This window comes from Schistocerca piceifrons, chromosome X (genome assembly GCF_021461385.2).
Source record: "Schistocerca piceifrons isolate TAMUIC-IGC-003096 chromosome X, iqSchPice1.1, whole genome shotgun sequence".
In the NCBI taxonomy this organism is placed as follows: domain Eukaryota; kingdom Metazoa; phylum Arthropoda; class Insecta; order Orthoptera; family Acrididae; genus Schistocerca; species Schistocerca piceifrons.
In genome coordinates this window covers 370,118,831-370,145,133 of record NC_060149.1, presented here as the reverse complement: position 1 = coordinate 370,145,133, position 26,303 = coordinate 370,118,831, and the positions used below count along the sequence as shown (strand labels likewise).

The 26,303-nt window shown below is 39.1% G+C and overlaps 1 protein-coding gene across 1 annotated transcript in view; it reads right to left on the bottom strand.

The window, feature by feature from the left end:
• LOC124721465 (ATP-binding cassette sub-family D member) overlaps window positions 1–26,303 on the bottom strand; it is a 101,826-nt gene that overhangs the window by 64,976 nt on the left and 10,547 nt on the right. Inside the window, exons 3-5 of the mRNA XM_047246455.1 lie at window positions 17,398–17,570; window positions 13,656–13,830; window positions 9,036–9,151 (exon numbers count right to left, since the gene is read on the bottom strand). Coding sequence (XP_047102411.1) covers window positions 9,036–9,151; window positions 13,656–13,830; window positions 17,398–17,570 — 464 coding nt within the window. The remainder of the gene's footprint in view (window positions 1–9,035; window positions 9,152–13,655; window positions 13,831–17,397; window positions 17,571–26,303) is intronic.

Genomic DNA, 26,303 nt, shown 5'->3' with positions numbered 1-26,303 from the left:
TTTCAGCAAAGCCCTTGGCAAATTTTCTGTAATATAAAGTGTGCCCAAATGAAAAAGAGACTACAGTTTTATGTAAAGAAATTTTAATAACAAGATTATAATTACAGTTCATGTGGAAAAGTATAACTACACTTAACTGCGACTGACAATGATACACCGATCTCAGTGTGCAGGGAAGGAGTTGATGGCTTCAATGTAGAAACTCCTAGGTTGCTGACAGATCCAGTTTTCGACAGTGTCCTGCACATCCTCATCATAGCTGAAGCTCTGGCCTTTCAGAGACTGTTAAGGTGTTGAAGATATGTGAGTTGCATGGGAAGATGTTCCAGGACCTCCCATAGAAATTTTTGAAGGAGCCTGAGGATCTTCTTGGCATCATGTGGCCTAGCATTGTCTTCGGGAAACACTATCCTATTCAAGCGGTTGCCCCTGCATTTGTTCTTGATGGGCTGTTTGAGCCTCCGGAATGTGCTGCAATACTGCTCAGCATTAACTGTTGCAACCTGTGGTAGCCAGTCAATGAGCAGAGGTCCTTCTTCATCATAAAAGAAACTGAGCATTACATTTGCCTTTGGGGAGACTGGGATTTTTTTGGAGCAGGGGTTCTGGATGCCACTACTTCATGTTCATCCAGTTGGAGGTGGGGTCAAAGTGGTAACAATACCTATCATCATATTACACAATCTGAGCAATAAAATCTGTTCCTTGTGCCAAGTACCTCAACGGGCGAATTGCGCCAAGTACCTCAACGGGCGAATCAGGCAAATATCTATTCTCACCATCTTCTGATTCTCTGAATGATTTTCGGGCTCCCACTGTGCACAAACTTCTCTGTAACAAAGGTTCTTAAGGCTTGTGTGATGCACAGTTCCTTTGCTGATTGACAGTTCAACAGCAATGTAATATGTGGTGACCCAATGATTTGTATGTATGAGCTCCTCTACAGCTGAATCCATAGCACTGGTGGTGACAATGTGTGCAAGCCGATGGTGTGGCATGCCCTTGATGTTTACATGCCCATTTCACCACTGGAATATTGTACACCGTGCAAGACACTGCTCTCCATACACCTCTTCCATCCTATGAAGAAACAGTGATGAATGTGCCCCTTCTGCACGAAGAAATTGAATAAATATGCTAATTGCAACCTCTTAAACACTTGCTCCAGTTGTTGCACATGCTCCTCTAGGTCTTTAGAAAACACAATAGCACCATCTAAATAGACTATACATTGATGTGGTTTTAATCCCCTGAACAATAAATCCAATAACCTCTGCAACGTTGTGGTGCATTCTTAAGCCCAAATGACATCTGTAAATACTGATAGTAACCCCACGGAACAGTAAATGTGGTCTTTGGATGGCTTTCTGGAATGACTTCAAATTGGTGACACCCACTCTTCAAGTCCATCATGGAGTTATATTTACATTGACCTAAGTTGTCCAAAGTCCAATTTAAGTTAGGTACGAGGGTAATCCCAAAAGTAAGGTTTCCTATTTTTTATAGATAGATAGACATGTTTACTTCTACAATGGTTTACATCAGTTTACAGCTTGAACATTTAGCTATTTTTCGTGATAATCACCATTTCTGTCGATGCATTTTTGTAGACGCTGTGGCAGTTTTTGTATGCCCATGTCATACCAGCTCGCCGTCATGCTGTTCAGAAAGTTATGAACCTCTTCTTTCACCTCATCGTCGGAGATGAATCGCTTCCCGGCCAAATGTTCTTCTAACCTATGGAACAGGTGATAATCACTGGGCGCCAAGTCAGGACTATAGGGTGGGTGGGTGATTATGTTCCACTGAAACTGTTGCAGGAGAGCAACAGTTTGCCGAGTGATGTGTGGGTGAGCGTTGTCATGGAGAATGTGTACGCCCTTGCTCAAATTCCTCTTCTCTGGTTCTAAATTGCTCGTTTGAGTTTTTTCAGAGTCTCACAGTACCTGTCTGCGTTAATTGTGGTCCCAGCGATTCAGCTCCAATGACGAGGTGAACGAAGAGGTGCATAACTTTCTGAACAGCATGGCGGCGAGCTGGTATGACATGAGCATACAAAAACTGCCACAGCGTCTACAAAAATGCATTGACAGAAATGGTGATTATGTCGAAAAATAGCTAAATGTTCAAGCTGTAAACTGATGTAAACCATTGTAGAAATAATCAGGTCTATGTACTTTTAAAAAAATAGGAGACCTTACTTTTGGGATTACCCTCGTATAATATATGCATCCACGATTGTTCTTTCATTTATGAATCAATAATTGCAACAAAAACAGTATTTCTTTGTTTCATCTGATGATTTCTTTAGAAAAATGACAACAGCTGTTCCCCAGGGACTATCAGTTTCTTCAATAATGCCATCAGCCAACTGCTAATCAATGAAATCTTGCAATATAGGTTGCAGGTGCCCTGATATTCTATATGGCATTTTGTGCACTGAGGGGTTATTACCTGTCGGAATTCTATGCTGAGTCACAGGTGTTGCTGGTAATGGTCCACTATGATTGAACAAATCTGTGAATCTCATAAACAAAGTTTCCTTCGCTGACTTATCCTTTCCTTTCAAATGCTTGAACTTCTTGCATAATGCAGATGCATTGAGTTTGCTTGGGCAGGTTTCCAGTTGACTTATCCAAATAACCCTCATCTAGGATGCCCAAATTGACAATCAATAACCCTTTTGGCAGATGTACTTTGTCAGAGCCAGAATTACCTATTATTCACGCAATACCCAGCTATTTCTTACACGTTTCCCATGCTTCTACGTACAAAACAATGCTAAGTGCCCAATGTGTCCAATGTGTCATTTTGTTCTGATGGCTCTATAACACACAACACATCATTCAGTCGATCAGCACTTTATGTGATGCTTATTTAGAAAAATCCAGCCCTAGGATTGCACAGTAGCCCTCACCAATATGGAGCAATACTTCCACATATTACTGAAAATTCCTTGCTCTAATACAGAAATTGAGCAATGCTGCTCCCTATGGCGGTATTTTTTGTTCCCTACTCAACGTAATCTATATCACAGGGATTTTAGTGTCTACCTACCCAGGAGGTCCAGACCAGTTACTGACACATGAACCCCTATGTCTGCTAAAAACCTATGTTTCATACCAATTACCATGCCCACCAACCGGCACTCTACTTTTGCTTATGCATATGCTTTTGCTACATTCTGCTTTACCAGCAACACTGCCCAGTGGCTGAGGAATTCCCATTGGCATTTAATGAGTGCTTACCACGATGCCGTTCACTTTTCTTCCTATTCTGACAGTCTCGCACCTGATGCCTCACCACCCCACATTGTTGGCAGCATTGTTTCTGAATGTCGCCCGTACATCCATACCTGTAGCATTTTACCTCAAAAAAACACTTGGCTTATCTTGCTCCTGAGTTGTTATGTACATTTCCTCAATATGTATGGCAACCTTAATGGCAACAGCTAAAGCCTTTTGATTTTCTCTTTTCTCCATCTCTTCACTCTGTGTCAACTCCTAGGCATGTACATCAATTTTCTTGATATTACAGTATGCCTCCACCTATCATGGTACATGTCTTGCCTACCAATCACATCTTACCCACACTAGTGGCAGCTTCCAGACTGTCAACAGAACCTGACACATTCTCAGCTGGTTTATTTAAAAAAGGAATCACTAAACTAGCTGTAATAGGATTGAAGCTTTTGCCTCCACTGTTCTGTCTTGTCTATGCTCACTATCTGCCATTAATGTGTCTACCCATCTTTGTAATGCGGCAACCTTCTGCACTGGTTCAGGCAACTGTTTCGTCAAAACTTTGACTGCTTCCTGTGTCGTCATACTCATGCTTATGGCATTTGTGCAACCTCTTTCTAACAACACAATATACTTTAAGTACATCTACCACAAACACTCTTGCAGAGGTACAAGACAATGACACTAATTCTTACAGTGGATCATAGCTTATTGAGACACTGAGCACTGTTGGGTGACACTGTATGCATACACAATAATTCATGACCTGCTAAATTACAATACTGGCATCTCACTGGTCACAAGCAATATTCTTAACAATTCTCTTTAAACTGTGAAAAGTTGGTACATTTCTCTTGTTTCATTAAAAACTCTCTCACCAAATTCATGCTACTGAACTGCAGATTATGACCGGAGATGTGGTCCTGGATCCCACTGAGGATGCCAGTTACCACTTCTCTCACTGCTTATAAGGGCCGCAGTGATAGGCCTCTATGGTGGGTGCAGAAACAGAGTAGTTGGAGGTCATGATACCAACAGTCCACCACCCAGTAGCAGTAGAGTGGCGAGTGGACGCCTAGTACTTGTCCAGTGTGTAGTCATTAAACATCCTTGCTAAAATAGTTATTTATTGTTCACCAACTACAAAAATTGTGATGATACTCAGACAAGTCAACACACCTCAGAACATAAGCTGTGTACAGCTGCAAGGAGTAGCAGCTGGTGGCATGTAGCTTGACAGCTTGCACTGTTAGGCAACAACTGGTCATGACGCCAGTGATTCTGTACGGATGCCGACTGCAGCAGCTCACGACAGCTTGTAATGCAGACTAAAGACAGCTCGACAGCCCCGGCTGTAGTGCACAGATACACATTGGGACCCAAGGTTGGATGGGCTGGCTCCCGACAGCAATGGTGGCTGCTGATTCGTGCAGAGGCAGGCAGTAACGAGTCTGCTGCACAGGCGTTGGCGATGGAACAGCCGCATGGCCCCAGGCTCGAGCTTAAAATCACCAGGGTATGAGGCCGGCAACTGCTCAAGTTGGTCTCCAGGTGGCCCACCATTTAGAGGGTGTTAATTCCACAGCATCGGACTTGACACCAGCAACAGTGCTGCAGCTAGCATTGGCAGAGCCTGGAGAAGGTGACTGCGCCATGTAGACTCGTGGACAGGTGTAGGTCTTCCCTCGTGAATGGTGGCTGGCAGACTGTGACACATTTGACTTAAAATGATGTGTGTTTATACAGTCTTGGCCCATACTTGTTTTGCTACAGCATTGGTTTTGATCACATAAGCCACAAGAAGTCTGTGGGTTGGATGTGAAGTAACTGTGCCACCAATGCTGCAATGGCTTTGCTATCTTGCTGAACTGGTGATATTTCAGCTCTGGTTTTAATAATGTTCAGTCAACTTCAGACTGGCCCGTTTACACAGCCCCTTGCATTAGCATTGGCTGGTGTCCTAATTTAACTCAGCTGCACCTGATCAGTTATTTGCGGTGCAACAGTGTAGCTGATGCAGCGATATCATATGCCAATCTGTCAGAATATCTAGTTTCGACCCAAGTCCAACATGCTTTGTACAATAGCTTGTATTAGCAAAGCATACTCATAAGGTTCAACACCCACTTTCTTTCAAAAAATAATAAATAAATAAAATAAAATATCTGCACTCTATAGTGCTTTCACTTTGCATTTGTGAAGCTTACTCCAAACCTCAGCCCATAAAAACCAACAAAAAGCAAATACAAGTGCACTTAGATAGCTGCCACCCCTGGCACAACAAACACTCCCTTCCCTGTGGCCTAGAAATCCTTGGCAAACACATCTGTTCCATCACAGAATCCCTCAACACTTACACCAACAACTTCACCAAGTCTTCCCTCACCTACAACTACCTCTCAGATATTATCAACAAACAAATTTCCAGAGCATATCCTCCTTTCATCTCTTGAAGTAAAGCCCTGACATAAGATTCTCTCTCACCGATACTTTTTAGCAGCTTTTGGCTGTATCACGCTTCAGGTGCACATCATGCTACAATCCTGCAGCAACTATCAGGGTCTCTCATGCTCAGCCAAACCCTTTCATGGTTAAACCTAATCTCAAACTGGAACATCACAGTCTGGAAGCACAAAGCAATTGTGCTACATTGTTAGTTTTAGTAAAGAAAGCAAACAGTTCAGTGTGTCTATGATACAATTTGAAGGCTGTGGTACACAAGTAATCTGGATGAATATTTTGACTTCGTACTATCACAAAATACATCACAAGGTGACATGACAACATGACATTAGTAGCATACTCTCACACCTAACAATGGACCTGGAATCCAAATTCAATGAGCATACAATCATCTGTTTTAATCTGGAAAAGTACCTTTAAACTGTATTGGAAGGTTTCCCCATCACTTCACATATAAACAGACATGCTATACTTAGGGATCCATCACTGGTGCATGTGCTGTTGCACCTTGACAATTCATTCCATGTTTAGAGCAGCATCTACCATTTGGCTTCACTCACTGCCACCTGCACAGTAACTGGCAAATGGATCCCTAGTGTGCATGTTGAAAATCAGCATTCATACTGTCCTCCTCAAGTACATAATCATGAATGACAGAAGCCCATCACTATACAATAAGCAACCCATGACTCTGCTCTTACTCCTTTATTCGCCTGTCTTGCACATATATTTGCACAAGTGTCCTAGTCTGGGTATGGTCTCTCCATTATCATGTTGCCATGATGGAGGCTAGGCACAGCAGTTTCAGTTACATGTATATGGTCACCACCAAGAATGGTAGTTTTCAGTGGCCTACTGCCATTGTGATAAGGAGGCACACAGCCAATCACCATGAGATGCCTGACACAGCCCGCCGGCAACCCACGCTGACTCACCAGTGCAAATTCAGATGACCCTGACAAAATGGATTCAAAGCATCATCAGACTACGCCATCAGATATTCCACAAAAAGCACACAGACATTGGCTTCAGTCATCCACCCTCCAATGCTATAGAGATGACACAAACACGGAAACTGCCACCCTTATGCACCTATTCCAGTGAGACAGGGTGTAATATCTGATGGTATTGATCATGATGACACAAAGGAAGCACTGAAAGCTGCAAACGTTCAGGTGGCACCGCTGAACCACATACACCACATCTGACAATCTTAAGAATGAGTGATGCAGACTGTGCCATTAGCCATGGTGGTGACACAAAGGTTGCCAAACCATTTTTTCCCTTCACTTCGCTCCTGGTATAGACCTATGTTACTACTGACAAACTTGTAGCTGTATCATCTCATTACGGTCTTTGTTAAATCAGAACACTGGCTATCGAATCCACTCAGTGGGGTTGTATGTGTGCTGTTGCTCAACTCTCGTCACAGTTCTTGCATTCAATAAACATCTGCCTACCAAGACAGATCTCCAGCCTCTTTAAAAGGATATGGTATTAGAAGCTGATGAATTATTGATAACAACTGACTGAAAAAGGGGAAAGGCAAAAGAAAATGAATAGGTAGTTTTGAGGGATGAAATAGTGATGGCAGCACAGAATCAATTAGGCAAAAGGACATGGTCCAGTAGAGATCCTTGGATGACACAAGAGATACAGAATTTAACTGACAAATGCAGGGAAAAAAAGAACAGAATAAAGAATCAACCTAAAAAAATTAGACTGATAGAGTCTGCAAATGTCAAAGCAGGAATGGCTAAAGAAGAAATGATAGATTGAAGAAGCACTCAGGACAACTGGAAAAAAGAGATGCCACCTATTAGAAAATTAAAGTGATTTTCAGAGGAAAGAGTAGTGGCTGCATGAGTATTAGCCGAGATGGCTAGCCAGTATTAAGCAAAGATTAGAAAATGGAAAAATGGGAGGAATATGTAGAAAAGTTATATGGGGGGAAATGAATTCAAAGACAGTTCTAGAGAAGAGGAAGTAGATGAGGGAGATGTGATACTGTGAGAAGAATTTGAGAGAGCACTGAAAGGCGTAAATGAGCATGAGTCCCCTGGAGTACACATGATGTTTCGTCAGAATTATTCAGATCCTTTTCCGAATTGTTGAGATCCTTGTGAGAACATGCCACGAGCAAACGATTCTATCTGGTATTTAAGATATGGGAGATAGATGAAATACCCTCAGGTTTCAAGAAGAATTCCTATTCCACAGAAAGCACATTTGAAAAGTGTGAATGTTAATAAACTGTCAGCCTAACAAGCCAGGGATGTAAAATACTGACACACATTATTGACAGAAGAATGGAAAAGCTGGTAGAAGCCAACCTTGGGGAAGATCAGTTTGGATTCCATGCAAGGCAATACTGACCCTATGCCTTATCTTAGAAGAAAAGCTGAAGAGAGGTACAGTTATGTTGAGACCATTTGTGGATATACAGAAAGCTTTTGACAATGTTGACTGGAATACCAGTGCTGAAATTCTGGAGGTAGCAAGGATAACATACAGGACACAAAGGGTTTTTTTACAACTTGTACTGTTTTAAGTGTCGAAGGACATTTAAGGAGAGCAGTGGCTGAGAATGAAGTGAGACAAGATTGTCACCACTCCCTGCTGTTATTCATTATGTACACTGAGCAAACAGTGAAGGAAACCAAGGAGAAATTTGGAAAGGGAATTAAAGGAATAAAAACTTGACATTTATTGATGACTATGCAGTTTTGTCAGAAATAGCAGTGTGTTGAAAAGAGGTTATAATACAAATATCAACAAAAGCAAAACAAGAGTAGTGGAATGTATTCAAATTAAATCAGACAGTGCTGAAGTAAATAGATTAGGAAATGAGACACTAAAAGTAGACATGTCCTGCTATTTTGGCAGCAGAATAAATGAGAAAACAGTACAGACAAACAAAGAATAGATACTGCTCTTGAAATGTGGTGTTGCAGAAGAACGATGAATATCAGATGGGTCAATTGGTTAACTAATGAAGAAACATTTCATCAAATTGGGGAGAATTAAAGTATATGGCAAATATTGGCTAAAGGACTGGATCGGTTGATTGGACACATACCAATGCACAGAGGAACAGTCAGTTTGGTAATGGAGGAAAAGGTGGGGGATAAAAACAGCAGAGGCACACCAAGGCTTGACTACAGTAAACTGGTTCGAGTGTATGTAGGTTGCAGTACTTACGCAGAGATGAAGTGGCTTACACAGGATAGACGAGTGTGAGGTGCATCAAGCCATTCTTTGGGTTGAAGACCAGAACAATATTAGAACTTAGCACACATGGCAGCAAACAAATAACACAAAAATACATACCTTGTATGATGACATGAGTCTTTCAACAGCATCTGCTCCAGAACCAAGTAAATTCCTTGCAGTCGTAAAATACTGAGTTCTCTCACTAACTCCCCCATCTGGAGAACTGTTCTGACCTATAAGACAGAGATTCAAAATACCACATGAGCATAACAATAGGAGTAATTTATATTATTTTTAAAAACAACAACAGTACCACCACCACTACCACCACAATCGTAATTTTTGTCATTAAATGTCATGTAAACTTAAGCACTGAAACCAATATAAATTATTTTTTTACTAAATAATGCATTGTAAAAGTGTGCACATTTTAAAATTCATTCATAGTTGGCAGGAGTTATCCTTCTACACTCAATCTTTAGAAACAGCACTGGTGAGATAAGTCTCCTGACAATCTTGAAAGAGAGAAAACTGTACACTATCACATATGTTTAAAAAACTACAATCAAAAATGCCTGTGCAATTAGCTCTTAACATTGAGAAACAATACAGGATGTTTGGCTCAAACTGTAGAGTAGTATCTGACACACACTCAGCAAGTATGTACTGAGAAAGGTAGTGAACCATTGGAAAAATCTACTATGGTTTCATATGAACATTAGAATGCTGTTAAGGAAACAATGGGCACTGTACTCTTAGTTAAAATAAAGTCATAAAAGATGAGTAGAAGTTAACTGAAAAGAAGATTATCATAAAAACTTGTGTAAAAAGTTGCCAAATAATACAAATGCAAAATTATATCAAGGGGAAAAGTCTCAGCCATATGTGGAATCAGTCAAGAGAAGAAAATTTTCTGTTCAGTTGCTCATAGGTAAAACTAATTCCAAAATCTGTATCATCAAAGCAAAGCCAGACACTCAAATGTCATTTTTTCAGAATTTTTTCACTGAGGACTATCCTACTCTGGCTCCCCTGCATGCATCTGAGGAAGGTACACACAAGGGTATTCATATATAAAAATGAAAAGCAACTAAAATCACTAGTTTTGTATTCAAGTAGTGATGTCTTCCAGTCTTCCATGTGGTTTTCATAATGGCTTGTAAGACTAGCCTGCATAGCTTCAGACTTACACCAACGAGGTGAGATTACAGTTTATTTTTGGAACACATTTTATAAATCAGTATTGTCACTTTCCTTTGGGCTAATTAAGCCCCCTTCCCCTTTAAAATCTGCCAAACGTGTGTACCAATTTTCACCCTTTATAAGTGAAGTCTAGGCAACTATACTGGACATGTAGAGGTTATGTTTCTTAGCTTAAAATTTTCTCATGCCTCCATACCACCATTAAATCAACTGACGAATGTAATTACACAATGTTCTCTCAAATATGTGAGTCAAATAAAGATTTCTTGAAAGGTAGTGTTGCCATACATCGAAAATATGATCATAATCAATCCCAATATCAGAAATACCTTAGGGAAACATTAAAGGTGAGTTGCAGTTAACACCATATATAAAATTTGTGTGCAGATGCTACTGCTGACTGTATGAGAGAAAATTCATAAACCATGTTCTACAACAATTTTTCTAACAATCATAAACACTCTGTATTTCCCAGCAATCCAGAATTGTAACTTCAGAAAAATGTTAAGTCAGTTTTCCTTGATAATTAACCCCCCCCCCTCCCCCAGGTTGTGTGTGTGTATGATACAGATAGGGGAGGGGGGTTGGGGGAGAGGAGCATCTGCGGAGAGACTGGAGAGGCCAGACAAACAAGTGGTTTCTGAGGATGTCGATGATAGACTGACCTGGCCTGGTAATATTAGCCAACATGGAATTGCTATATTGGTACTGCACATGGCTGAAAGCAAGGGGAAACTCCAGTCATTACATTCCCCCAAGGGCATGCAAGTCTATTTATTGTATGGCTTAATGATGATGGCATCCTCTTGAGTAAAATATTCCAAAGGCAAAATAGTCCCCCATTTGCATGCCCAGGTGGTGGTTACTCAGGACGATGTTGTCATCAAGAGAAACAAAACCAGCATTCTACAGGTTGGAGTGTAGCATGTTTGATCCATTAATTGAGTAAGGTGGTTAGAGAATTTAAAAAGGGAAATGGATAGGTTGAAGATGGATATAGCAGGAATTAGCGAAATGTGGTGGCAGCAATAACAGAACTTCTGGTCAGATTGGTATAGGGTTATCAATGCAAAATCAAATATGGATAATGCAGAAGTAGATCTAATAATGAATAAAAAAACAGGAATGTGGGTATGCTGCTATGAACAGCACAGCATATGCATTACAGTAGCCAAGACAGACATGAAGCTAATGCCCACCACAGCAGTACAAGTTTATATACCTACTAGTTTTACACATGATGAAGGAATTGAGAGACTGTATGACGAGATAAACGGAATTATTGAAATAATTCTGGGAGACAAAAATTTAATAATGTTGGGGGACTGGAATTCGATAGCAGAGAAAGGACGAGAAGGAAAAATTGTAGGCAAACACAGAGGGGCAGATGAGGAATCAAAAGGGAAGGCACCTGGCAGAATTTTGCACTGAGCACAATTTGATCATTGCTAACACTTGGTTTAAAAATAATGAAAAAAGGCTGTATATGTGAAAGAGACTGAAGAAATTGCAGAAAGGTGGCACATTATAGAGACAGAGTCTGAATAAGTTAAAATAATGAGAAGTTGTTAAGAGTTTCAGTGACTGTTGCATCCTCTCAAAATATTAATTGCACGGTCTTCTTCAGAAGATTGGTTTTGTAAACTTCAGAACCACATAAACACACCTCTAGAATGTCTAAAGATGCCCATGGATGGTTTCCATCACTGCTGGAGACAGAAAGACTTTATATGGGTCTCTGGTATCAAGGAGAAGCACAATTATGCGGGATTGTGACTTCTCCATGAATGTCTGTGGTTTGCCAATGCAGTGAGCAGGCAAATTGTTGCTGCAGAACAGGAATCCACATAACTCATATGTCAGAAATATATACCCCTGTCTATCAGTCTGTCTCTATCCTATCTTCTTTCAGAGTGGCTGTGGCGGCACGCTCACTTGCAGCAAATCAAGGGCATTTAAGTCTTTCGCCTAAACTTGCTATTCTCTCCACTTTGGTTTGAGAAGCATCATCAAAAAGATACATTCAGGTTGTCATTGTGCTGCTGTATAAAATTAGTTCATCCATGTTTCATCATCAACACCAGTCTTCATATTGTACTATTAAATCTACCATGCACAGAAGGTTGAGGCAGATTCTAAAAGCAACTTAATACCTCGCAAACCATGGAAGAAGAGGTGCATCCATCAGATTTAAACAATTTATTGTGAACCACTCTGTTACTGTCTTCCTTGTACTCATTTTGTATTTCTAATTTGGCTGATACAGATTTTTTAAAATTAAAAAATAACCTCAATGAAAATACATATTTAAAAATGGTTCAAACATCAAATCTTGAGGGACTACATATTCATATTAACCTTCATTAGCAAAAGGTACGGTAAAATACATATTTAGAATTAAATCAACTGCAGATATTGTTTCACTAACTGGGTTTCCTGTTAATCAAGACTGTATACTGTTGTGGTACATAAATTTCTAGAGTAGCAATTTCTATTTTACACTGTCAAGTACTTTCAAAACTTTGCAGAAAATTCTTATTGGAAAACTTGTATCACTTAGATTACAATAACATTCATTAATAATCTTGAATCTTGCTTCCTCCATTGAGAATTTTAACAAATTCCAGCTAGCCTTTTTTGTATAATGTGATCATACACCTAATCACAAACAGTCCATTTAAATCCTTTTGGGAAATAGTTTCCATAGACAGATGTTACCAAAGTACATTTAAGTCCATCAGAAAATGGAAACTTTCTTCCCTCTAACTTATTACAAAAATAACAGAGAGGATGACTGAGTAAGTGTGCACACATTTTAATACCTTAACTCAGTGCATCAGTATACTTAAAAAAATTATGGTACTTGATCACTAGATATCTGTTTTTAATTTTAACTGGAGTTTTATACTTTGAATTGAGTACTTTGGTGTTTGGCACATTCTTTTCAGTAACATTATGACATCTGTAAAGAGAAGAAAAAATAAATAAATAAACATCTGCAAATGCAGTTTTTCCCAGGGAGGGAGCAGTCACTGGATCACATTACTCAGAATTGTTTCAGTGCCAGAAAAATAAAATTTCTCTACTAGTTCTGATTGTTTGTTTGAATTTGTTTCATGTTAGATGTCATTTGATGTTCCCGATTTTTTAGTCTTTTTGTAATATACTACAAGATTTTATAATACTCTACTTCTTAAATTGTCATTTTACTCTCTGATATTTACTGACACACTACGCAAGTCATCTCCAAATCCAAACAATCTAGAGGGACACAGTAAACACGATTTTGTAGTTTTTCAGCACACTATATGTGCGTAGCAATCTATCCTTTTCATAACAGTGTCAATTAACAAAAGCAATAGATGTGAAAAAGAAACTTTATGTAAATTGTAAATTTAGGTTCCTTTTGTGCAAGATTTATATTTTGCACGGATTATGAATACAACAAAAAAATTTGAGCAATTTTTCACTGCAGATGCTTTCAGTCTACAAAATTATACATGAATACACAAATAATTTCAAATTATTCCTTACCCTCCTTCTTTGATCCAGTTAATATTGGCAGAGAAACCATGATCATTCCAGTACCACTCCACACATATTTCATCAGAAACTGCTCTAACATAATATACCACAGACGCTGAGAGAATATAACATTCATTTGTTTCTTCAAAGATGCAAAAGCTTTTTGTAGATGGTGTAACTCGACCTAAAATTGAGAATTAATTTTTTGATTACATTGCATTATTATTTTGAAAATAATAACACAAAACACACACACACACACACACACACACACACAGAGAGAGAAGAAAGGGGAGAGAGAGAGAGAGAGAGAGAGAGAGAGAGAGAGAGAGACAAGTCTTGCTCTACAAAGTTGTATCATCATGATGTGTAGCATCACCTATATATAAATAACATAATGTCTTGACCATATTCTGAGGTGGCAAAGTTAGAATATGAAGTAAATGCCCAAGTCTTTATAAGTTCTCACAGTTTTCCTAAAGCATTCCACGTGCATGACTGATGAAATTTTTAACAGCCACAATTGATTATTTTGCCAATCCTTGTCAAATACAGAATGCATCATCATTTTAATGGATTAACTATCCACTAAATAAAACAGGATAAGCCAGGGGGAGGGGTGGGGGGGAGGTGCATTATCAGCTGACAGGTGATAAGAGAAATAGCTATTCATTACTATCCTAAGTATTTTCGTACATTTTGGCTAATTATTATATGTTTTCAAAAAATAATCAAATGAGTTATAAAAAAAAAAGCAATACAAGGTGCTCACATCTACCATATTCTTCAATGGAACATAAAGACCAAAAGAAAAACAAGCATTTAATGTGACATTTACAATATTAATCAGCTGATCCCATTTATATACTTCTCATAGTTATTTAGCTGCATGATCCATGAATCATAATTGTGATTTCTAGATATGATGTGTAACATTTCAGTTAGTACAGACATTGTATGTTACTTCTATACAGACATTAATTACATACAGACATTAATTACACTAACAAGTACATTATGTCCCTCCTGCTGTTTATTGCTCCTCATCCCAAAAAGCTAACAATAAATGCTTTGCAATTGAGGGGCCCAGTGGAAAAGGGGCACATGCCACCTGCGCAGTGATTTTGCGATTTTGGTACAGGAAGACAGCCGATGCCATCTAGTATTGTAGGAGAGAACTTCTAACACAGTGGCATACGCCTGTTCCTTTAAAGAGAGCATATTATACTTGCTGTTATTCAGGACTAACACAATCCCATTGGAAAAGAGGCCCATGCCAATAGTATCTCTGCATCTCATGAGTTGATTCGTCTCATTGGTTGACTTGGTTTTGGAAAGCCAAGCAGAAAGCATTTCTCAAATGTTGTTCATATGTTTCCAAGATGGCAGCAATAGGTGTTGCTATTAATGTTACTCACGAAGAAATGCAACAGTACATGTAAAAAAAAGAATTCGTAAAGAAAATGAGTGGAAAGATAATGAAAGGAAGAGGTTAAGGAACAATGGAAAAGAATATAAATCTGAAAAAAATAGGATTGTGCCCAAGAAAGTGTTTCATAGTGCCGGTTATCCATGCTGTAAAATTAATTTCTGCAAATACTCAACTCTGAATGAAGAACAGAAGGAGGTGATATTTATTGAGTTTCATCGGTTGGGAGGTTATAATAAGCAAAATGCTTATTTATTTGGATTAGTGTGGCCTAATAAGTGCAAAAAAGTGGATCCAAAGAAGAGGACGGTTCCAACAGTAAGCCAGAGGAAGGTTTCTTGCAGGTATTTTATTTGTGACACTCCAGTTACTGAGGTTGAAGTGTGTCGGACTGCATTTTTAGCTGTTCATGCCACTTCTGTTAAACATTTGAGAGTCTTGAATCTACAACAGATGTATCTGTACATACACCTAGACAGAATAGAAGAGGCAAGCATTCTAACAGACCTCATGCCATTGATAACGACAGAAAAAATAAGGTTACAAATCACACTGAAATGTTTCCCAGGTACACATCACATTGTAGCAGAACGCAGAATTCGAATGAGTCCTACATAACATCTGTTCACTTGATTGCTGGAATGTATCATTTGTACTGTGAAGATCTTAAAAATACAGATGAAGTCCCAGCAAAACAACATGTGTATGAAACCATTTTCAACATGGAATATAATATTGGTTTTAAATTATCGTCAAGTGATACATATCGTATTTGTGATTATGCTAAGCCACGTAGTAACACAGAATCCATAGACATCAAACTACATCCTGAGAAAGCTGAAGCTACATATAATGCTCTGAAAAGTGACTCAAATGAGTCAAAACAGGATAGTAGTTATGCACTCATTTTGTGCATGGGCTTACAACAAGCATTGCCAAAAAACAGTTTTTTTATAAGAGAAAACTTTGGACATATAATTTCTGTATTCACTGTTGTAGTGATGAGAAAGCAGAGATGTGTGTCTGGTCTGAGAATGTTGCATCTAGAGGGGCCGATGAAGTAGCTAGCTGTGTTTTAAAGGCTTTAGACATGGTGAAGGAAGAACGTCATTGAAGACTTATCATTTATTCTGATTCGTGTGTTGGACAAAATAAAAACTATATTATCCTAAGCCTGTGGTTGTATCTCCTAAATAAAAAATGTGTTGATGTTGTTGAGCACAAATTTCTCCTCCCTGGTCACACGTTCCTGCCAGGTGACAGGGATTTTGTAGTTATTGAGATGCTGAAAAGAAAGACACAGACTGTGTACACTCCAGCAAAATGGGTTGAACTTATAAGAAAGAGCAAGCAAAAGAACCCATTCATTTGGTTGAAATGAAGACAGACGATTTCCTGTCTTTGTTGTCTATTATGAACAGTATCTTCAAACGTAATGTTACTGCTGACAATAAGCCTGCAGACATCATAAACACAATGGTGTTTAGATTAGTGAGCAGTGACCATTCTGTACCTATCAAATATTCACACAATGAAACTGAGAAACCTGTGTGGGCTAGTTTACAGGAGTCAAATTAAGGCAGCAAAGTTCAAGGACCTTCAAAGCTTACTGCACTTTGTGCCTTCAATATATTCAAGTTTTTATCAGTCATTGATAAGTGATGGTAGTGACAATACAATGGAACAGGAAAACACTGATGAGGAGTTTGACTATTAATGACATGCTATGTAATGTGTCTACATGTCAAGGATTTCATTTTCTGTACTTTAACTTGTAATAAAGTGGCATAATAGTTAATAGTATTTGCAAAACACCATTTAGTTACTGTAACAACTGTTGGTATCACAGCAGGAGTTCACACTACTATACAAAATCATATTTCCTTAGTTCCCATTTCCTGGCACAGCATACTCTGGTGGCATGTGCCCCTTTTCCATTGGGCCCCTCAATTGTCTCTAAAATTTTAATTATTTACCAATAAACAGCAATTTATAACTTCTAAATATCTTAGTTTCTAAGGACAACCAAATTTTCTGGTTACAGAATTATTTATATTTGTTTCCTCAACAGGCTAAGTTTGAACTCTAAAAACACTGTAACAGCTATACGTTAATGGTTACCAACATGTAATGTTCCAATTCATCTCTGGACAATGTGGAAATTCACTACACTAAAATGTTTACAACTCACCTACAAGATGTCTGTATAAAATATGGCTTTATTTGCACACAAATCATGTAAATGACATTTCATACTTAGATAAATTAGTTCACATAATCATAACATTTCATAAATACAATTGTAATTCCTTAAAAACTTACCTTTTCGCCACCATAAAATGCTATTTCTTCTGCATTTGTTATAATTCTCGAATGTATGTAGCGAAGGTAACCTTTTCTGTTTGCTTCCTCAGCAACAAGACTTCCAAATTTTGGTGACACCATTTTTAGGATCTGCCCTGTTACCCCAATAACAATAGCTGCCAGAAGTGGACCTGAAATTCAACAGTAATACTTGTATGAAAGATTTCAGAATAGTATGCAAAATTATTTGTGCTAACACCTGTTGTTTAGATACTGTGAATATTTTTAGCTGTATTAACTTATGTTCTACCATTTCTATTAAACACCCATTATTTTTATTTTTTGATACTCTTTTGATAGAAAGAATGGTCACATTCAGTTATATGCAAATGCTTCAACTGCTTTGTAACCGATAAACTGCTGCTCTCCCAACCACCTTTAACTAATATAAAGAAATGAAAAAAATGGAAAATCCTGTATGGAATAACCAAATTATGCAGCAAGGACAGATGCTAGTCACCACATAGAGGAGGCACTGAGTGGCAGACAGGCTCGATGAGAATGACTGCTACATGATATTCAGCTATCGGACCAAGTTCTTCATCAGACAGAGGCAACAAAACACACACTGATTCACACACATTCAATTTAAGCACACAACTATGGTCACTATCATTTCAGGGAACTTAAGCCCAACTGCAACTGCATCTGGGATGAGCAGCAATCTTTGCTGGGCTGGGTAATGGGGATACAGAAGAGAGAGTAATGTCAGGGTAAAGGTGGGGAACTTGCCAGAGCTGCCTGTAAGAGTGTGCAGGGATGACATGCACAAAATTTCTAGTTGGCGTGATGAATGGCAACTTGTTCTAAATGTAGAAAAATATAAATTAATGCAGATGAATAAAAAAAACAATTACATAATGTTTGAATTATTAGTCTTTTGTTATATTCTCATTTGTTATTGATTACTACTGTTAATAATAGTAGTTACTTCCCTTGTAGAGTAAGTTTGTGATTATTGTAGTCAGGTTTTAAACATTTTCTTATTGTAGTAGCGAAACTTAGATAAAGTAGTTTTCTTCTGTAAAATTTTACCATGAGTGAGACGTGTGGGCTTTGCCGTAGGTTCGTGAGTAGTGGATTGCAGTGTGAGACTTGTTCGAAGTATTTTCGCTGGGGGGAATGCAATGGGGAAGCCAGTGGGCATTCTGGTGAGATCCTCTCCTGGAACTGCAGGTTATGTAGCAAGAGTAAGTTGATAGAGGAGCGTAAGATCTGTGCCCTTCAGGTGCAGCTGAAAAACGCACAGGAGGAGCTAGATAGGATGAGGAGGGAGAAGGGGGTTGAGGAATGGGAGAAGGGGCTTAGGGAATGGGAGCTGGCTGGTGGCAAGAGATCTGCTAGGAGAAGAAGATTTTCAGATAGTTTTACTATTGGTGTTTGCAATAGATATGACCAACTGTCAGAGTCTAGTGGAGAGGAATCTCTAGTAGCTGTAGATGTAAGAAGTAAGCAGCAGACCTCAGCAGTTACGGTGGCTAGGACAGTTGCAAAGTCGAAGAGGAAGAGGAAGGAGAAGGTTCTGCTGTTAGGTAGTCCTCATGGCAGAGGTGTAGGCCAGCAGTTGCAGGAAGTGTTGGGGAGTGAGTACCAGGTCACCAGCATTGTGAAGCCTAATGCAGGATTGGCTCAGGTGACTTAACATAGGGGGGTTATGTAGGGATTTTACTAAAGAGGATCAGGTAGTGATTGTGGGTGGGGCTGGTAATAGTATTGATAGGGATACCAAAGAAAGCAGGTGTTGACAGATGTGAAAATTACCGAACTATCAGCTTAATAAGTCACAGCTGCAAAATACTAACACGAATTCTTTACAGACGAATGGAAAAACTAGTAGAGCCAACCTCGGGGAAGATCAGTTTGGATTCCATAGAAACACTGGAACACATGAGGCAATACTGACCTTACGACTTATCTTAGAAGAAAGATTAAGGAAAGGCAAACCTACGTTTCTAGCATTTGTAGACTTAGAGAAAGCTTTTGACAATGTTGACTGGAATACTCTCTTTCAAATTCTAAAGGTGGCAGGGGTAAAATACAGGGAGCGAAAGGCTATTTACAATTTGTACAGAAACCAGATGGCAGTTATAAGAGTCGAGGGACATGAAAGGGAAGCAGTGGTTGGGAAGGGAGTAAGACAGGGTTGTAGCCTCTCCCCGATGTTGTTCAATCTGTATATTGAGCAAGCAGTAAAGGAAACAAAAGAAAAATTCGGAGTAGGTATTAAAATTCATGGAGAAGAAATAAAAACTTTGAGGTTCGCCGATGACATTGTAATTCTGTCTGAGACAGCAAAGGACTTGGAAGAGCAGTTGAACGGAATGGACAGTGTCTTGAAAGGAGGATATAAGATGAACATCAACAAAAGCAAAACGAGGATAATGGAATGTAGTCAAATTAAGTCGGGTGATGCTGAGGGAATTATATTAGGAAATGAGACACTTAAAGTAGTAAAGGAGTTTTGCTATTTGGGGAGCAAAATAACTGATGATGGTCGAAGTAGAGAGGATATAAAATGTAGGCTGGCAATGGCAAGGAAAGCGTTTGTGAAGAAGAGAAATTTGTTAACATCCAGTATTGATTTAAGTGTCAGGAAGTCATTTCTGAAAGTATTCGTATGGAGTGTAGCCATGTATGGAAGTGAAACATGGACGATAAATAGTTTGGACAAGAAGAGAATAGAAGCTTTCGAAATGTGGTGCTACAGAAGAATGCTGAAGATTAGATGGGTAGATCACATAACTAATCAGGAAGTATTGAATAGGATTGGGGAGAAGAGAAGTTTGTGGCACAACTTGACCAGAAGAAGGGATCGGTTGGTAGGACATGTTCTGAGGCATCAAGGGATCACCAATTTAGTATTGGAGGGCAGCGTGGAGGGTAAAAATCGTAGAGGGAGACCAAGAGATGAATACACTAAGCAGATTCAGAAGGATGTAGGTTGCAGTAGGTACTGGGAGATGAAAAAGCTTGCACAGGATAGAGTAGCATGGAGAGCTGCATCAAACCAGTCTCAGGACTGAAGACCACAACAACAACAACAGGGATGGGGAGTATGACATAGATGGTGACCTGGAAAAGATAGCCACTCAGACTGGCAACACGAATGTGCATTTCGTGGAACTGTTTCAGCGTCACGATCGGCCTCATCTTAATACAGCCGTCAAGCATAATAACATGAGACTTGGGGGTGCGCTGATGACAGAAAGCATGGGTCACATTTCAGTGGTGTCGGTGGAGTCTATCAGCAGGACGGGTTTCACTAGACATCGCCTGCACCTCAACAGGTATGGGAAGGGGAGGTCTGCAAAGCTTATGGGTGACAGCATAGGTGGGGGTGGTGGGATCACTCATGGGAAAATTCCTGCAGTAGTGGGAGTTAGAGCTGCACCTTTTTTAGATTGAAGTCAGCTGATAGGTATTCCTGCTTAAGGGAAGTCTCTCTAACAAAGGAACCACTTTTGACAAAGCTTAGGTATCCGAGTAATGAGGGAATTAGTATATTTCATCAAAATATACAAGGTATTAGAGATAAAGTTAGTGAACTGCTTGACTCTGAAATTATTGGTATATCTGAACACTTCTTAAATAAGGAGATAATTCAGAGGCTTCCTTTACCAGGATACAGGTTGGCTGGCAGCTTTTCGAGGAGCTCTTTGTGGTGTGGGGGAGTAGCCATGTATGTGAAAAACGGCATCCCATTTGAGTCAATTGATGTTTCAAAGTACTGCACTGGAAAGGTGTTTGAATGTTGTGCAGGTGTGGTTAAATTTAATGAAGCTAAACTTCTAACTGTTGTTATTTATAGATCCCCAGAGTCCGATTTCACAACATTTTTGCTAAAGCTAGAGGAGGTTCTTGGTTCACTTTATAGGAAATACAAAAAGTTAGTTATATGTGGTGACTTCAATATTAATTGTATAAGTGATTGTGCAAGGAAGACGATGCTGGTAGACCTCTTTAATTCATATAATCTTATGCAAACCGTATTCTTTCCAACGAGAGTGCAAGGGAACAGTAGAACAACCATAGACAACATTTTTGTTCATTCCTCATTACTAGAAGGGCATTCTGTTAGCAAAAAGGTGAATGGCCTTTCAGATCATGATGCACAAATTTTAACTCTAAAAGATTTTTGTGCTGCAACACATGTTAAATATAGTTATCAACTGTTTAGGAAAGCTGATCCAGTTGCTGTAGAGACCTTTGTAAACCTTATCAAGGAACAAGAGTGGCAAGATGTTTATAGCACTGATACAGTAGACGATAAATATAATGCTTTTCTCAAGACTTTTCTCGTGCTCTTTGAAAGTTTCTTTCCGTTAGAACGTTCAAAACAGGGTACTAGCACAAACAGGCAGCCTGGGTGGCTGACTAGAGGGATAAGAATATCTTGTAGAACAAAGTGACAATTATATCAAAACATTAGAAACAATAAAAATCTAAATGTAGCAGCTCATTACAAACAGTATTGTAAGGTGCTTAAAAAAGTTGTTAGGAAGCCAAAAGTATGTGGTATGCAGATAGAATAGCTAAGTCCCAGGATAAAATTAAAACCATATGGTCAGTCGTAAAGGAAGTGGCTGGTCTGCAGAGACAGGTCGAGGATATAGAATCAGTGCGTAGTGGGAATGTCCGTGTTACTGATAAGTCGCATATATGTACAGTATTTAATAATCACTTTCTGAATATAGCAGGTGAACTAAATAGAAACCTAGTCCCAACAGGGAATCATATAGCGCTCTTAGAAAAAAGTGTTCCGTGACTGTTACCTGAAATGCTCCTCCACGATACTGACAAGAGGGAGATTGAGTTAATAATTAAATCACTAAAGACAAAGAACTCTCATGGCTATGACGGGGTATCTAGCAGAATGCTGAAGTATTGTTTTATGTATGTTAGCCCAGTACTTAGCCATATCTGTAACTTTTCCTTTAGGAGTGGTTGGTTTCCTGACCGATTAAAGTACTCGGTAGTGAAGCCACTTTATAAAAAGGGAGACAGGGATAATGTTGACAATTTTAGACCTATTTCTATGCCATCGGTGTTTGCTAAAGTTATCGAGAAAGTTGTACATACAAGGTTACTGGAGCATTTAAATTCACATAATTTGCTGTCAAATGTACAGTTTGGTTTTAGAAATGGTCTAACAACTGAAAATGCTATATTCTCTTTTCTCTGTGAGGTTTTGGATGGATTAAATAAAAGGTTGCGAATGCTACGTGTTTTCTTTGATTTAACGAAGGCTTTCGACTGTGTTGACCACAAAATATTACTGCAGAAGTTGGACCATTATGGAGTAAGGGGAGTAGCTTACAATTGGTTCGCCTCTTACTTTAAGAACAGAAAGCAAAAGTTAATTCTCCGCAATGCTGAGAGTGGTATTGATGTTCAGTCCCAATGGGGCACTGTTAAGTGGGGCATTCCCCAAGGGTCGGTGCTGGGGCCACTGCTGTTTCTTATTTATATAAATGATATGCCTTCTAGTATTACAGGTGATTCAAAAATATTTCTGTTTGCTGACGACACCAGCTTGGTAGTGAAGGATCTTGTGTGTAATATTGAAACAGTATCAAATAATGTAGTTCATGAAATAAGTTCGTGGCTTGTGGAAAATAATTTGATGCTAAATCACAGTAAGACTCAGTTTTTACAGTTTCTAACTCACAAGTCAACAAGAACCGATATTTTGATCAGACAGAATGGGCATATTATAAACGAGACGGAAGAGTTCAAGTTCCTAGGCATTCGGATAGATAGTAAGCTGTTGTGGAAAGCCCATGTCCAGGATCTTGTTCAGAAACTAAATGCTGCTTTATTTACCATTAGAATAGTATCTGAAATAAGTGACAGTTCAACACGAAAAGTAGCCTACTTCGCATATTTTCATATGCTTATGTTGTATGGTTTTATTTTTTGGGGTAATTCTTCTGATTCAAAATGGGTATTTTTGGCTCAAAAATGGGCTGTTCGAGCTATATGTGGTGTAAGTTCGAGAACCTCTTGTCGACCCCTGTTCAATAGTCTGGGAATTCTGACATTGCCCTCACAGTATATATTTTCTTTAATGTCGTTTGTTGTTAGCAATATTAGCTATTCCCAAGAGTTAGCAGCTTTCACTCAGTTAATACTAGGCAGAAATCAAATCTGCATGTGGAATGCACTTCCTTGACTCTTGTGCAGAAGGGAGTGCAGTACTCTGCTGCATCCATTTTCAATAAGCTGCCACAAGAACTCAAAACTCTTAACAGTAGCCCAAACTCTTTTAAGTCTAAACTGAAGAGTTTCCTCATGGCCCACTCCTTCTATTCTGTCGAGGAGCTCCTGGAAGAGCTAAAAAATTAAGCAAATTCCAGTGTTACATTGTTGATTTTCTTTATTTAAAGTTACAACTTGTCACCTGAATAAGTTTTTTTTATATTTCATTTTATCTGTTTCTACTATCGTGTTGTAATTTCATGTATTGACTCGTTCCATGACCATGGAGACTTCTCCTTAATTTGGTCCCACGGAACAATAAATAAATAAATAAAAATAAATGAATACAGCATTGGTAGTGTCCTGCTTGAAACACTCTGATTGGTTAAATATTTAAGTGTAAAACTGTAAAGCAGTCTGAAATGGAATTAGCATATACGGCTGGGAATAGGGAAGGCAAATGGTTAACTTTGGTTTATTGGGAGAATTTTAGGGAAGTGTAACTCATCTATAAAGGAGACTGTGAATAGAACACTAGTGCAACACACTGCTGAGTACTGTTTGAGTAAGCAATTCAGAGGCGAGCCACTAGACTTGTTACTAGTAGGTTCGACCAACATGTGAGTATTGTAGAGAGGCTTCATGAACTCAAATTGGGATCCCCGGAGGGTGGATAATGTTCTTTTCCCAAAACACTAGTGAGAAAATTTAGAGAATCACCATCTGAAACTGACTGCAGAATTATTCTACTGTCGCCAACGTATGTTTCATGTAATGCCCATGAAGATAAGATTAAAGAAATTAGGGCTCGCAAAGACATTTTTTCCTCATTCTATTCACGAGTGGGACAGGAAAGGAAATGACTAGTAGAGGTATAAAGTATCCTCCACCATGCACCGTATGGTATTTTGCAGTGCATGTATGAAGAAGTAGACAGGTATAGCATCGAGATGCTTTACTGGGATGAAGACAGAAATACAGGGGAGAGAGGACTACCCAACTTCACTGCTGTAATAGAAAGTGTAGGTAGAGCTAGTGGAAGCAGGAAAGGGCAGATGCAGGTTGAGGACAGGAACTAGTGAAGGCTGAGGCCAGGGTCGTTACTGAAATGCAGGCTGTGTTGCAGAGAGAGTTGCCACATATCCTTTGTTCATGTAACCCCCCTGGTCTCAAAAACTGCTCCTACCATAGCCCTACATACACCAGTGCCACCAGCACACCTACATAATCCGGTCACCTTCTGTACTTCTCTCTTCTCTGCACTGCTGTGCCCCCCCCCCCCCCCCCCAAACACACACCAGCAAAGCATCCTGATGCTGCAACACCAGCAAAGCATCCCGATGTCGCACATACCTGCATGCTCCCACAGGCAGCACTGGCATCTTCCCCAACCTCTACCCTGCATCCCTGGCTGCCCCACACTCTTCTGAAACCCCATTACCCACCCCAGAAAAAAATAGCTGTTCACCTGAGATGCAGTTACAATTGGGCCTCAGCACTCAGAGACAATAGTAGCTGTGTGTGTGTGTGTGTGTGTGTGTGTGTGTGTGTGTGTGTGTGTGTGTGTGTGTGTGTCAGTTGTACTTGTATGAGTGTGTGAATGTTCCATTGTCTACATACGATGAAGGACTTGTCCGGTGAGTAGCACCTGTCATTTCAAATTGTTAATATAAACAAACAGTAAAACATGTTTAGTGAAGTAACTTTGTGACTGACATCTCAATGAGTCGAGTGATAGGGACGAGACATGTGGAAATAAAGCAAAGTTACAATGATCTCCAGATATGGTTCTTGATGGTAAATGTTTTCCTTCCTTTATAAAAAATTAAAAACCGTTAATTTGGGATTCGCGTATTTTCTTCACCATGCAATCTTTATTAAATAATTTTAAGGAAAATATTTTGTTAAAAAACTCTTTCCTTTGTATCTTACAGTCTAACACTGCAGTTCAATAATTAATTGGTTAGATTTTCATTTTTAGTCATAGCTACAATGTTTCAAAACTAAGTAGCTCATAACACTTAACTTGGGGACTCCGCAGTAAGTATGTTTTGAAACTAAATAGCTCACCACACTTAACTCAGGGAGACTGCCAGTAAGTAATGTGGATACATCAATTTCAGTGCAGTTTTCCCTTCATCATTCCTTACTCAGTTGTTTGGATTTTAGAGTCTATTAGAGGATCCCATTAATAAAAATATTATGAAGAAACATATTTCTTTTTTCCTTTTAGCCAATTAGAGGTCTGTGATAAAAGCATTTCTGCTTGTCAGTTGGAAAGCTATCTATTGCACATCTTGAAGGTGAGGCACTATTTGAAAGCATATGCACTCCCACTGTTTGCTTCTATTGCTTAAGTAATTATGGATGACCTTGTTAAATATTTTTGAGTTTGTGAATGACATGACTGTTTCCTTCTCTAGCACTTGTCTCCAGTTTTACCAGTGGAGTTTCATTCTCTGCTTCTTCCAGTTTGCTGGAGAATCTCTGAGTGTTTTTTTTGACTAAACAGATTGTGGAGCCTTCTCAAAATATTCATCTACATCTACATAGCTACTCTTCAAATCACATGCAAGTGCCTATTAGAGAGTTCATCCACCAACCTTCACACTAACACTATTATTCCATTCTTAAAATGCAAGTGGAAAAAAACTAACACCTATACC